The sequence below is a fragment of the Prorops nasuta genome, unplaced genomic scaffold (assembly GCF_024137725.1).
Source record: "Prorops nasuta isolate Cenicafe-Biocafe unplaced genomic scaffold, Cenicafe_Pnas_1.2 PNAS00038, whole genome shotgun sequence".
Classification (NCBI taxonomy): Eukaryota; Metazoa; Arthropoda; class Insecta; order Hymenoptera; family Bethylidae; genus Prorops; species Prorops nasuta.
In genome coordinates, this window is record NW_027116835.1 from 708,669 (window position 1) to 724,156 (window position 15,488).

Genomic DNA, 15,488 nt, shown 5'->3' on the forward strand with positions numbered 1-15,488 from the left:
GTTACAGCTTACATACCTCCTCGACAGGAGGGAACTCGTGCGTCGATCCACGGGAAATGCGATTCAGCTGGGAGATTCGACGATAAGGATGCATTTAGAAAAATAAACTTATTAGTTTGCGCTACAAGCACGCGTTACCGAACACTACTCGTCTCTCCCAGAAAATTACGCTAATTAAACGTATTTAATTCTATACGCTCACGGAATGTGTACCGAGCGTCTTTCAATTGTTATTGCATTAATTTACTCGTCATTATACTCCATTTTATACATATATATATATATATATAAACTATCTTATTATCGCGCTACGTATACACCACTATTATATTCATCTTATATGTTTCTTATCCTATAGATTGGTCGTATATCAATGCCTTAACGATATTCGCGTAAAAGGCGCGATTATATTCAGCTCGAGTTAATTGAAGAAACTACCATATATATATACAAATGACATTTCATAAATGAGAACAATTTGGAGGCATAAAAGATGTACGATCGCGTCGTAAAGCTTTAAAGTACGAAGGGTAAAAAGCGCGGAAAGTTGTTTAATTAAACGTCTTTAAGGATTAGTCCTATGAAGAGTATTATATATCTTAGGAAGGTTATTTCTCATTGGGCTTGATTCGCGCGGTCTTTATACGGGATGATTGGTGTTGAAATAATAGGAGATTCCTGGTGTGGAATTCCTCGTATATGGATAGTTTATAGGTTAGAGGAGGAGAGAAGGAGGAGAAGGAGAAGAAGGAAGAAATAGGGTTTGGAGTTTGTGTCTCGTGTAGATCTGCTTACTCCCACCAGGAGCAACCGGGACAACGGAGCCTACCTAAATATCGGAGGATCATGCTAAACGGCTGCAGATCAAAGAAGCCGACAGAATCCAGTGGCGAGCTATCATAATAATTAGGCTCGCTCGCGCCTCTTTGTATCGGGACGGGAAAGCCGACGGGAAGGCCGTCAAGGGACGGGGTATAAGGGACGAGGGTTGGAGGAAGAGGGACGAAGGAAGAGTGAGCGAGAGAGAGAGAGAGAGAGAGAGAGGTGGAATCCAACCGGTCGCTCTTTCGCTAAATTGAAGCTAAAAGGACTCTAAAAAGATTTTACTGATTTCGGTGAATGATGCACCTCTGTTGCATCTTTCGCAATCACGCTTCACAGAGAGAGAGAGAGAGAGAGAAAAGTTAAACCTAATCCGTTCTAGGCACCGTTCGACCTATAGAGAATACTTGGCTCCTCCATCCAGAGAAATAAAATGTTTGGTTGATTTTCGAGTGGTCCCCTCTTGCCATTAAGTGGCATTTTTTTCTCCATCTTGTATCCCCGAGGCTGCAAAATTCCCTTCTCGTGTGAGTCCAAGTAATTACCGAAGCTTTAAAGTTTAACTATTTACCATATTTGGATAAAAGACTCGTATCGAGTGGTAAAGGTTTTGGGGGAAAGGGTAGAAGAGAAGAATGAGAGCAAGGTGAAAAGATTATTGCAGCACTAATAGAGTCTTTGTCCAAGAGTCGAGAAGCAAGGAAGCAAGAAAAGAAGGAAGGAAGGAAGGAAGGAAGAAAGTTTCAAGACTAAAAATGGCTTTGGTCTTCTACCGCGTTCCCCTCGCGCTTTCTCTGTTTTCGGTGCCCTCGGGCTACTTGGCCCTGTATACTTTACTTATACAAGGTATGCATATGTATGCTCTGTGCCAAACGCACGCAAGGCCAATCCTTCGGGAGAGACTCGCGTTTCGCTCGAATAAGATATGAACTTTTGGATTTTATTTCTATTTTGCTTGGTCCCCGTGGAAGCGCACGGCCAGGTGGTCGCTCCGACAAAAACTCACTCCCGACACGACGGAAGCCCTATTGGGATTGAAAAAAGCTCCCATGGTAGACTGGAACACTCCTTGTCGAAGAGATTGCTACAATTTCGCGGCTAAATCGATTTCCCAGTACGATCGTAATGGCGCCTATACACGCGGCGGGGCCCTCTGCCTCTGCTCACCTGTGTATATATATATATATATATATACATATATACAGTATACTCTACACGCACATATGTACTGCATATAGCATGTAACAGATATACTATGTAGAGGTCCCTGGAGAATAAACAACCGACAATTTAGCGACAAAGAATCTCTCTTGCTAAAGAAATACACAACTTTGAAGAATGTTCTTCAGGTTCTTCGGGTTCTCGGGATGAAGATTCAGATGATTCGGTAGAAGTAGATTTTTCTCTGGATCAGGAGGAGAGAGAGAGAGAGAGAGAGAGAGAGAGAGAGAGAGAAAGTATTGGGAGGTGGGAGGAGAGGAATCCTCGGTGGTCCTCGTTAGCCGGGTTGCCGTGGCGGGTCGTCGTGGAGGGTCAGTACCAGGCGTTAAGCAGGGCTCGTAAAAATAGTGGAGGGATCGGCATATTGAGCAGAAAGAGAGAGGGAGATTACGAGAGGGGAAGAGAGAGAGAGAGAGAGAGAAGAAAAGGTTGGTGGGTAGAATGAGAAAATGGTCATGTGGTGGGACGTTTGTTAGGTGGGCGTGTTCTTGGTCGTTTCCGGGACCAGTTCGGTCGTTACTGGACGCCTCCTGGGGGCTGGCAGGACGTTGGGCGTGCGTTCTGTAAAGGTGGGCGGTCTTAACGTGCTCCCCCAGGTCAGACCGGCTCTTCAGCATTGACTTGCCAAGCCATTCCGAGTTGCTGCTTCGACGCGGCCTGAGAAAGAGCTGTTGCGTTCGCGAGCGACGCGCCCAGTCGACGCCCTACGCCAGACGACGTCCACCCAGACGCGCGTCGTCAGGACGACGTACGACGAGCCACCGGACACTCCCGGGAAATCAATTTCTATTTTACGAGCAAACCGCGTCGTTACTGTACTCCAGGCTCCACTCTCCTCTCGCTCTACAAACCTGCCAAAAGTGAACTCTCCAAGCTGATGATCTGTGCCAGTTTTCCTTCGATCGACACGACAAACGTCCTTGAAAATAAATCGCTACAATCGTGTCTGACGGATATCCTCCGGTCACTCGCGTGTCAGTTTAGTGCTACTCGGAAAGATAAAAGGTGCTCCGTCGCTGTAAACTCAAAGGTTCGGCCGGATCGTTGACGTGAGAAAGGAAGCCGGATCTCTCTCTTGGAATTTTCCCTGACGGTCAACCGACTTTCGGAGCTTTGGTGTGTCGTCGGTCAAAAACATGTAGCTAAGACGTTCGAAGGATGTCAGAATTATCGCTGGACGGTGGAAGAAATTGCGCGTGGTGGTCTCCGCGGGGGCCGGACCTAGTCTGAGTGCTCCGAAGGATCATCGCGATGCAACTAAGATAACTCTTTCAGGGAGATTGTCGGTACCAAAGCAGAAGAAGGTGGAGAGGACGAGGAGGAAGAGGAGTAGGAACGAGTTGGAGAAAAGTCGACAAAGTGTTGTGCAGTGCGAGACTGTTGGGAGGTGGTCTGCAGGAGGTTGCAGGGGCTTCGTCGAACGTTATGTGCTCGACGGAGATGACGGAAGCTTACGCGATGTCGCCGTCAACGACGACAACGGTGTCTTCCAGCGGGGGTGGAGGCGGAAGTTCCGGTTGCACGACGAGCTCGCCGGGACTCGGACGAAGTCCGTGCAGCGGTGTCGTCGTAGGTGTGGGTATCGGTGTCGTTTCCGGCTCGCCAGGACCCAGTCCCGAGGTTGGAGCAGGCCGGGGGGAGAGCCAGGACGACGAGGACGAGATATCCGTTGGCTGTCCGAGCCCGTTGCCTCTGACCGCGGCGGTGGCCGACGAGAGAAACGAAGAGAACGATAGACTGGTAAGTAGGAGAGACGTGGATTTCGAGGGACAGAGTCCTAGAAGGTCCCACTCGTCCTACAGGACTCGCGAGGACGACGAGTACTCGAGGAACGGGGAGTACAGGATATCCAACGGTTCCCGGGGTAGTCTCATTCGGACCTCCTGCAGCGGGGCGGAATCCGTCGCCGACGACGACGTCGACGTCGACGCGGAGGTCGAGGAGGACGAGGAGGACGAGCTCAGCAGATCGAGCAGCAACGGCAGAACGGCCGGTACAACGGACGATTATTTCAAACCGCTGAAGCGTTTGAAGATGGTCCAGGTGCAGCACTCGGACGACGAGGACGAGAGGGAACGGGAAAGCAACGAGCGTGGCGTTAAATCCTTCAGCATCCACGATATCCTCTCGCACAGGCCCAAGGCCAAAATCGTACGACCTTGGGACACGGTGGAGGGCAGTCTCAGCAATCATCGGCACCAATTGTTCCATCAGCAGCAGCAGCTACACCATCACCATCATCATCACTCGATGCATCCCGCGGTGGGACCGGGAGCCAGGGACTTGTCGCTGATGGCCATCTCGCTCGGTTCCATGTCCGGTTCGATAAGCGAGCCACCGCTCAGCAGTTCCTCCTCGTCCGGAAGAAGCTCCGTCTCGGACTCCGGAAGTCCCGATCCCTTGGCTCATCACCATCACCATCACCATCATCATCATCAGCATCATCCCTCGCTGCACCACGGCATTCATTCTACTCTTCATCATTCCGCTCTGCAACAGCAGCAGCAACAGCAGCAGCAACAACAACAGCAACAGCACCTGAAGAGGAAAGCCCAACAGCAACAGCAGCAGCAACAACAGCAGCAACAGCAGGGCTCGCAATCCGGTCAGAATGGAAAGAGAACCACTGGACAGGGCAGCCCTCTGGACGCCCTCTTCCAGATGACCAGTAAGACCTTCGACGCTGGCGAGCACAGCCAAGGTCAGTGGTTTTATATTCCTCCGGATCTCTTTCATGCGAGACGCTCCGTAATATCCAGGCCAACGACTCTTATACCGATTTGCCATACAACATTTCTTTCTCGTCGTTATTTCTCTCTCCCCCCCCACATTGTCGCCGGTAGCTTAGATAGATCGCGAGAGGCATCGTAATTAGCGAGAGAGAAGTGGTTATAAAGTATGTAGACCACGCGGTAATACAAAGCGAGGTGTGCGCGAGCACGCGTGCAAGTGGCACACGTTTTAACAGTCCCTCTGCACTGGAAGCACCTTTTCTCGGAATGGTAATTCGAAGCGGCCATAATACGGCCGTGCAAGTTGTAAGGCAGCAACATAATTAAACGATAGCGATTTTCCTAACGTTTACGATCTTTTGTCCGATTCGCCGCCCTGTATATATACTGGCTATTTTTCTGTTCGGGCAAATTATTCATGTCGGAGGTGGATCGGTAAAATTGCTGGACGATTGATGGAGTATGGGCGGACAAGCGTGTACGTTGACACGTTTAACGCGTACCTGGCATTCTTCCTGGTTGTTTCCAATATCGATCCACTTGTTATATCGTGCTATCGAACCAGCCTGGCTTTTCTTAGATCCACCAAGACTATCCTATATATACATGTATATTTTCGATCGTGACAGCTCGAGGCAAAAGTATACACTATATATATAGTTGCTTGAGAGATCGATGCAAAATAATCATCCGATTATTACACGCTGCTCTAATGCCAAGCAAACGGTTCGGCCAGAGTGACAGTTTGAAAAACTTGGTCGAGGGCATTTTCAATTCCCATCTTTCTTCTGCACACACTCACCCCCGCGTTATTCCGCGCGTTTCAAAGGTATATATATATATATATAAGTATATGGTCTTTGTGGAGAAATCGTGCCTCTCGTTAAAATATTCCTCGTTGAAAAAGTTGAGTGGTCTTATTGTTTTTACGCCACTGTGTGACACTCTGCGGCTATAGTTCTTATACATTATACATATATATAATAGTTTAATAGAATATTATTATACCTGAGTATACCAGGAGGTGAGAAATTCCAAGGATTTTTGCCTGTGTGTATACGTGTATACCATCTACCGAAAAGGTTGGACCTTTTTGAAAAGCACGACTGTGTGGTGGAAGTTTTAAAGGGATCGTAAAATCTACTTTTCCGTAATAGTGTAGACCGAAGGAAGCATTTTACTATCGTCACCCGGATTAAAATCAGAAATTGTACGAGTGTTTGTTGAGTGGCTGTAGGGAAAATCGTAAATTTGGAGGTTCGTTATAAGGGGAAAAAAGGTAGGGTAGTAGTGCGCAGAGAGGGAAAGAGAGAAGGCGAGGTGTGGAAGGACGCGCGCGCGCGCGCGCGCGCGCACGACAGAGCTAGTGGAAAGGAGAAATAGGAGAATACTCGTGATCGTTCATTGTTTGCTTTGGCTGCGGTAAATTATTTTACAGCTCCCTTTTGTCAGTGCTGGCTCAAAAAGGGAAACGCCTCTTTTCGTCTGCTAGAAACTCGCCTGGCAAACTTTCCAACAACCACTACTACCACAGCAAACTTCCAGCGAACAATTTCCACGCTTTCCATAATACAATTTCTTACGAGCTTTCTTAACGTTTGAGATTAAAGTGTAAAAGTGTCATTGAGCGGCCGCTAAAACGGGCGAAAATGTGAATGATGCATCGTTACAGGGATATTACGGTGGATATCTCGAGGAGCGAGAGCAATTCAATCATATTTAAAGGCTTAACTGAAAAGGCAGGACTAGCATGGATATGGAAGGATGATTTAACGTCGATTTCTGTCAATCGTAAAAATCAGTTAATTATGATAATTGGTGGTTCTGCGGCGCGCATCGAGTGTTGGAAAAATAATTCAAGCGGTGTACGCGCTTATGGAGTAGAGCGCGTAATTTTAAGCCTACCTGTAAGTCAATAATTTATTGCACGGTCTCCAACCGACACGAGCGTAAGAGCGAGAGAGCATATGTCTGATTTGCATATAGCGTGATAGGAGAGAAGGCGTTAACCGTCAGTATAGGCCTCGCTACACTTTCATCGCGGCGACATACGAAAAATTTTCACAGGTCCCCCCCCCCCCTTCTTTTTCCCCCTTCCTCGCCTGCACCCCAGCAACACTCTCACCAAATAACCCACCAAACTCATTCGTCCATCCTTCACCTGCTTTCCTCCAAAACGTACGCCCTTTCCCTATAATAGTAGCTATATATATATATATACTCTAATTTATTTGATCATTAACGTCATTGACCAATTATACCGATCATTTTTTATTTGCAAAGTTAACAAAAGGCAATAGAGAATATTGTCCAAATATTTTTTCACCATAGTCTCTTGTTAAATCCATAATGTGATAGAGATATATAAATTGAAGAAAAAAATCTCGCGAGATTCAATAGCGCAACGTAGGCACGAAACGCAAATTTCTTCTGTAAGGTTCGACGCTTGAAACTTGTTCATTGTGTCTCCTCTCTCTACCAGAGATCGTTACGGTCCAATTGATTTCACCGTATATCATGACCGTCTCACATTGTCCTTTTTTGCACCCTGCATGCGTATGCACTTCTGATTCTCGATAAGGTCGGCTGATAGAGGGAATTCCTTTGAAGATATAGCGGCGTGAAATTTGCAGCAGAGTTTTCTCGAACGATCACACACATGCGCGCACACGGGCGTACACTTGTTATTCTAGTTGTATTACGCAACGCATAATGGTCCCTTCGGCCAACTAACCATAGTCGCCGCGGATGTACCTCCAAGACGTAACGAGTCTATTTGACAATAGAGCGACACGCATACTTTATTAACCGTGTAACAATGGGTCGAGCCGAGACCCATACTTATTTGGTCATCATTATTAGTGGCAAAGATATATGTCGCTTACTAATTTCGTTGGACGAGTCGCGAGTTATTAGCCTAATTTAGCGTCGTTATTGAAATTCCCACAGTTGGTAGAATTTTCTTTCGATCGTCCGCCTTATTTGGTCCCCGCGGGAGGGAAGAGCTGAGCGCGGTACAGGCGCTTGACCAACATTGACGAGGCTTCCTTTCTTCGCGCTGGGTTTCTCCGCGGGGGAAAAAGGCCGGGTTTACAGGATCCTTTTGGTTTCCGCGATGTTGGCACTTGGCAGCGTTCGCACGGAGGCTATCGGCTCTATCGGTGTTCGCCTCTTTCGCGAATATCCCTATACATATAGCTATTCCCTCCCTTCGCGCCTCGCACAGTCGTATTTGTGGTCTCTCGCGCCGTCCGCCCGTCCACCCGACCGGCCTTCGGAATTACAAATCATATCGAATCGAATCGTTCGTAATATTATTCGATACGTGTTCCATTACCCATCCTGTTTTCTGCCTTGGCATTCAAATTGGATTACCGGTAGGAATCTTACCATACTTTCGCGTTCCCCATGATAACTCTTATCCTTTCTTATAGTCAGGAACCCATTGAAACATCCCGTTTGTCCAGAGTAATTCGCAAAAAATTATTAACATATTCAAGCGAACGAGCCTGACCAGCTTTAATCGTCTATCGCTATGGTTTACAATGTGCTATTTTTAGTATGCGCCACATAATTCTCGAAAGGACACTTGGGTCTATTTTTGTCCACTTTTATGATATCTGCTTTAGTTGTGATATCGCTGTCTCGCAGCAGTGCGGCAAAAACATTGGCCAAGTGTTTTCTGCGCTCGAACGACTAATCGTAAAGCCCCACATATTCTACTTCAATATTATCGCGTTGCATCTTTATGCAACTTTTTACATATCAAAGAACCTTGCGGACGTCGAAGCATTTGATTTCTGTAGCGAAATATGGCTCGTTATTGGACAGAAGATGGATTTCTTTTACAATTTTTTCCTCCTTCCTCGGTATTATATGATTAATTGTGGAAAGTCTCGAGCGAAAGGAGCATTTTATATAGATTCTAATTACGGGTTGTTAATCTAGCTTTGCACTGGTATTAAATTTACAATGCTCGGCTGTTTCGCGGAAGCTGATAAGGTTACGAGTGTTTAATGATTGGAAAAATCATGGGATTACCGAGCATGACAGTGGGCTGACTGTCGTCGGACGCGCTGGACTCGGAGCGAACGGGAAGGTTGGGGAGAGTGGGACGAAGAGATGCGAAGGGGCACACGCGGGCGCACGTAGCCCGAAAGGGCTTGCGGGGGGTGGGGCGCGGGACGCGGGCTATACGAGCGGAGAAAAGGCAAAAGCCCAACAGCACGGTAGCCTCACGTATCCGCAATTTACTTCTGATTATTATGCTCTCTATACTTACGCGGCATTCTTCTTATCTACTATCCCAACCTATCCTCACCCTCCCCCTCGCCCAATTTCATCATGCCTTATTTCTATCCTTCATCGAACCACTCCGGCGATTCCCTGGGACCTCGGCAAAATCGAGTCCCGCATCATCGACAGATCCGAATCACTCATCCTCACCGATAATCCTGATGCCAATCAATCTTATTACGTGAGAACATAAATATTCCTCTTCTATTTCCTATTTTGTACAACGAATATATCGTCGCTGTTTGCACCGTGCACTCGAGTTTCTTCCTCGAAACCTCAAAAAATCTGGTCTGGCATCATCGACGGATCCAAATCACTCATCGTGACAATTAATTGCGCCAATCTGTTTTCTTACGTATATATAAGAAAGAGACAATGCCCTCGTATCTTGCAAATTGTATAACGAATATATCCCTTTATTTTTTGCTTCAATGTAATAACGAGAGTTTCGCTCAATTCACCCCAGAGCGTAGATGTTAAAATTCATTTATCTTGGAAACTGTGAAAGGTATCAATTTTTTGCACAAAACCTTTTTCAATCCAAATAAAAAGCTTTTTCGGAAGAGTCCTACGACAAAAATTCATATCTCTTATAATCACGAAGATACACCAAGCCCTACGCAGATGCTTTAGAACGAATGAAGTATAGCAAAGCACTCTGTACGAGTGAGCTAGTATACTTAATTTCTATACGAATGGAACGTGTAGCGGAAATTCAAGTGGGTTATCGAATTTCTCGAGGTCTATGCTGTTGGGATATCTATGGACTAATTGCTGGTCGTGCTTTGACTTTCGAAGATAAATTCGTTAGGTTGAGACGAGGGCGGGGTGGTTCCAGCAGCAGGAGCACTCGAGTTTCCGGACCTCTTTTTCGTTACTTTGGAAAAAACACTGGCAGGTCCTTGACTTTCTATCTTTCTCCTATTACTTCTCTCTCTCTCTCTCTCTCTCTCTTCCTCGAAAGAGATGTTTTGACAGTTTAGCGGCCAAATAGGACTGGCAGGGATCGGATCTTTTTAGGATTTTACCGGCTTAGGAGTGTTGTGTTGTGGCCAGTCGACGGAGAGACCAGAGTCATCGCAGTGGTGGCACTGGTGGCACCCCCCGTCGAGATAATTGCAACCGGCCGACTTCCCTTCTCCCCCCTCCACTCTACTTTACTTTAGCAGAACAAGTGTCGCGAGCCAGCCTGCAATCCGAGCCGTGTGTCCTCTTACGTAAGCAGCAAGAAGACCCTCGAGCCCCAAATCGCTTCATTTCTCCAGCGCACAGCAAACTTTCCCATGACATTTTACCTTTCATTCCTGCCGACCATTGTCACGGAAAGAGCTTCCCTGTCGCTTCTCAAATTTATTGCAAACAGACAACTCTCTTCCAAAGAACGAAAACTCTGTATCGCGGAGTAAACGATTCACGCGAAAGTCACGAGGTAGAAACTAAACGATAAAACACGGATGAGTCTTCTGCAACTGGTACGGCGAATAAAAATTGCTTGGTTAACAAATCAACTTTAATATAGTTAAAGTAAATCTTATTAATACAGAGTAAACAGTTTCATTGTACAAAATTCAAAGTATTATATTTATTTTAATGAAATAATCTTTTTCCTCGATGTACAAACAAAGTTAACACGATAGATCTATGAAATTGGCAAGAGAAAATGGAAGCAACGTGATATAAAATCAAGAATCGCCGAGGTTCGATTAGTTTTTCGTCTCTCTTTCATTCCTGCCGACCATTGTCACGGATAGAATAATTACGTCCCGTTCATAAACTTATTACAAACAGACGACAAATAAAAGAAAAAACAACAAAAATGAAAACTTAATACCGTACAGAAGAAGCGGTTCGCGCCAAAGTCACGAGGAAGGAGATAATAAATGATAAGACGTCGAATCAGCAATTATCCGAGGGAGGTTGTAAGGAGCGATTGATGAAATTAGCAAAAGAAAATGGAGGATATCGCGCGTCGAATTGGTTTCGCGTTTGTCAGATGGCAGCGATGCTCGAATTTGAATCTAGTTTTGTCGGGAGGTTGGTGTATAATCGGTGAGTATTGCGGGGGAATAATTCTCAATTAGCCGTGGCAAGCGGAGATCGCGATTCGCTAAGTCGTATTTATGTGGACGATACGGGGCCGATTGTACTGGCAGAAGCTCGGCGCGCTCACGTCAACGCGGATTTATATTGGTCCGTGCAAGCGCCAAGCGCCTCGCGCGAGATTTATAAGAGCGATCCGTCTCAGTTTGTCGGGGAGATCCCTCGAGCTCCATGTCCAATCATTGTTCCCCCCACACCTCCCTCTACCTACCTTCGCTGTCACGCTTTGTGTGTTCTGCGATCCCTACTGCCTCTGAGCATTTGCCGCCTGCACCCTTGTACAATGACAACAACGACGAGCACGATGCGTTGTTTATAAATACAAATTTTTCGAAACCACGTACGGCCAGGGCCCGTCCCGTTGATTCCACGAGGGTGCTTGCAGCATTCTTACGCGGTGTCGCTCCTCGAGCGTGAAAATTGCCAAGTTTTTGCTTGGATTGGAAACGAGCTGCGTCGATGTAAAACTGCGGGAAGAGAGCAGAGAGCGCCGAGCGGCGCGCGGTGTGTAGCGGGCCAGTCGGCCCTCGAGACATTTGTTTATCACTCTTGTCTCGAGCTGAGAATCGATGGTTGGGGAGAGAGGCGAGGCGAGGCGAGGCGAGGCAGGCAATTTCTCGAGTCTCGAGCGTTGCCGAGAACCGCAAATGTTACGGCTACCGAGGAGAGTCTGGCCGAGGGAAGGGGGAGAATCACTCCCGTGCGACGCATCGGATCGTCGCCCAGGGATTTGCGATTGCCACTGACTACCCTCGCTGGCAAATAGAAATAAATTCGACGCAGATTACAAGGGGGTACCTTATTTCCTCCCTCTCTCCTTCTCTTTTACCCATGCACCGATACTCATTGATTTCATCGAACGTCGACCTACACGCTTAATAGGCTTTAACGCGACTCTACCAAGCGGGACGATAAATCTCGCGTCAACATTCCTTTATTCTGCTTATATATATATATACACACGTAAGCATATACGTGACGAATTTTTCACACGTTTAATTAAACGTCAAAATTAATTCCTCGTGGAAGTTTTCACGCGTCACAACTGCTTTGTATGTTTTGCTCATTACCTTTATCGTCGTCGCTCGTCTTGCCACGAGTCGATTGGCAGGTAAATCCTATACATATATAAATGATCGGAGGCTAAAGGACCGAGTGCGAAATTATTTTCGCATTATCGATGGGATTCTGTCGGTGCATGGGAAGACGGCGAGAGAGTTTGGAGGATTTCCTTGCGGGATTTCACGCTTGTCAGCCGCGTATGGCTTGATAATTTCACGTACCCTTTGCCACGTGCTACCTTGGAACTGCGAAGGACTGGATGCTGGAGTGCTGAACGCGTACCGTATGTATCCTCCGAGGACGGCGAGGACTGCGAGGAGACGAAGGATAGTCTCAGTCAGGAGCGAATGGCAGGATAAAGCCATAAACGCTTTATGGTTTCGGGCCAGCCAGCCAGCCAGCGGTCTCGGCCCATTGTTTCGAATTTCCAACACTTCCGTTTCGGCTCTAACCTTCTCTCTTTTTCATCTTTTTTTTCCATCCTTTGCGTAATTCCTCTACCGACCTCTCCTCCACATATTTATCGGATTACATCGAGATAATACCATTTTCCTTCGCTCAACTGTATAGTATATACAGAAGCATGCGCAATTCTGCCGAAACGACCTTTCGGTGTCCTCGAGTGTTTTTACAGCGTTCCTCCGGGAAATCGTGTCTCTCGTGCATTTTATTATTATCGCAGAGAGGTGCGGCGATTCTCCTGTTGACGCTCGCGAGTGTTCTCGGGACGGATATGGCTTTTGCTTGCGGTGGGGAATGAGAGACAAAATAAAGGAACGTATAGCGCAGAAACGGGGGTAAAATGGGAAACTGACGAAACTCTTTGCTCGGTCGGGGCGTAGCGAAGGAGTAGAAGGACGCCAGTTGTGGTTTCTGCCTCGTACACACACACGTGTGTGTGTGTATGTACGCGTTTCTCATGCAAATCAATTCCGGAGGGATAGGCATCTCTTCGCTCGATGCCCTCCCTGCTCGCTGTATTTTACGGGCGTGCTAATTGACGCTCGCGCGAAAGGAAGGTGTTAAGTAAAACAAAAGGCACGAAGGGCACGGCGGCAGCGGCAGCGATCGCGACTGGCACGATCGAGCCCGCAAGTCTACCAACGCCATTTACAACAACGATCCTACTGCATTTTCATTTCACGCGTGTCCGCAGGAAACGTCGACATTTTCACATTTCCTCCAATTCCAACGCCTTCAATTCCTAGCCGAGAGATCGATATCGCCTCTGCTATACAAAATTAATTCTACTCGACGTAATTACAACGACTCTCTGCGTATATTCACCAAAGCTGCCAATCTTGGAGGTTTGCGTCGATATATAAATTCAACATTATTTTCCATCTCCACTCTTGTTTCTTCATCTTCCGCTCGACATACGATAAATAGAAATTTTAGCTATTGCCTCCGATGCTTCGGCAACATCTTTAATGGAAATTTCGACAAAGTTATGAGCAATTCCCTCCCCCCCCCCCCCCCCAAGGCTGCAGCTTTACTACCGCAGCCCTTAATTAAAAGTAACCCTTCGACACCCGAGCTAACGATCCCCGTGCGCGAGAGGCTTCGATACTTGATATAGATAGAAACCGGAAGGGTGAAGCATTTCCTTCGGAATTTCGTATTGTTCGAGGAAAAATGATTGTGGAAAAATTTGCTCGTTCCGCTGGATTATATATATATACCTATACAATATATGTAGTTTTGCAAGAATTGCGACGAGCTCGCGATAGAATCCGGGGAAGGAACGACATGTGCGAACATGTTCACGCGTGTGACTGACAGCTTCTCGTAGAGGCCGCAGCCCGCAAGTGGAGCACCTGTCCTCCACGTAAAAAGCCGAAGCGGAACGGGGCAAGCCGAACTCGCAAGCAACTCGCTCTACCCGTTATTTTTCATAGGAAAGCCACGTCCAATAAAAATATCGTGACTCACTTCGTCTTACTTTACTCGCTCGCTTACCTCATACAATTTGCTTCTGATTCGACAGTAAACGTCCTTAATAATTCATCGCGCGTCCTAGAAATTTCGCAATAGGCACCTTTCGTTCTCTCACTTGGAACACGTGTTTAGCCATCGCGCTGCCAATCTCTCTCGATGACTCTTTCATCCTGCATGCATATTACCAATTCGAATAACCTTCCTGACGAAAAAATATACCCTCGTCTACATAGTTATATAGGATTGTCGAAAAAATCGTTGGTCTCTCGCGAAATAAATGACAAGGCACGCAGCTGCAGCGGGAGAAATTTGAAGCCATGCCAATGTTGCTTACAATGATAATTTTACGAGACACTGATGGATTAATAACATTGCGAAGCTGGCATATCGTAATTAATTTGCGACTGTAATTAATTACAACCTCCGGATTATCGTGCATTCCATAATAAATTCATTCGTTGTATCATTGTGCGTGGATCGAATCCGTCTCTTTTTCTTTCGCTCTTGATCGTTGTAAGATGACGCTATAGATTGAGAGTATTGGCGTGACGTGGGCTTGAAAAGAGCTGGAAAGCTTTCTAATGGGAACTCTCGCACGAGCGCGTGTGCGCGTGTGTGCGGCAGTGCGCTCGCGCACTCGAGGAATCGCGAGGATGAAGAAGTGTGTAGGGGCTAATCGATCGTCGAGTCATTAGCGTCATTTACACACACGTCGTGGCGTCGCGTCGCGTCGCGTCGTCGGTCGGTCGGTCGGACGGCCGGCCGGCTGAGTTGCTTGGCTCATGGCTAGGCGCGCGAGTCGAGCCAAGCCAAGACGGCCATGCTTGTTCTAGATTAATGTCTCTCCGACACGAATCCCTCGCGTTTTGCATCCTTTAATTAGACAGTCACACTCTCCATTCTACCACTTTCCTCCCCTGCACCCTCCGTCCCACGCCTAATCCTAATCCACGAATCTCGCTCCCGAGGTCAACCGGTATATATAGTCGTAAACTTCCAGAAGCCTCGCGCGCCGCGCGGATAAATTGGGTTAATCCCACTACGGACTCTTATTTCTTTTTTTCCACGCGTTATCCGCTCACCTGACCGTATCTAAATTTTCCTCGCATCGATGATAAAATCGTTTGTCGTATCGGGAACACGTGCAGCTTCGACCAATTAGAATCGAGAACGTCTAGAGTACCTTTGACAGCCAGCAATTGAGCTCGTCACTCTCTCGTTACGATAAACGCGACCATATGTCAAGAGCCAAACTTCTTCAGACCCATATATATATATATACATATTTGTGAAGAGTAATATATATTTCACTCATCC

The 15,488-nt window shown here is 46.9% G+C and overlaps 1 protein-coding gene across 1 annotated transcript in view; it reads left to right on the forward strand.

Annotated features, from left to right (window-relative positions):
• The first annotated feature begins 2,523 nt into the window (after positions 1 to 2,523).
• The window catches only part of LOC136783854 (uncharacterized), a 34,195-nt gene continuing 21,230 nt past the window's right edge, over positions 2,524 to 15,488 (forward strand). The window contains exon 1 of the mRNA XM_066744172.1: positions 2,524 to 4,744. Coding sequence (XP_066600269.1) covers positions 3,469 to 4,744 — 1,276 coding nt within the window. The 5' untranslated portion in view covers positions 2,524 to 3,468. The remainder of the gene's footprint in view (positions 4,745 to 15,488) is intronic.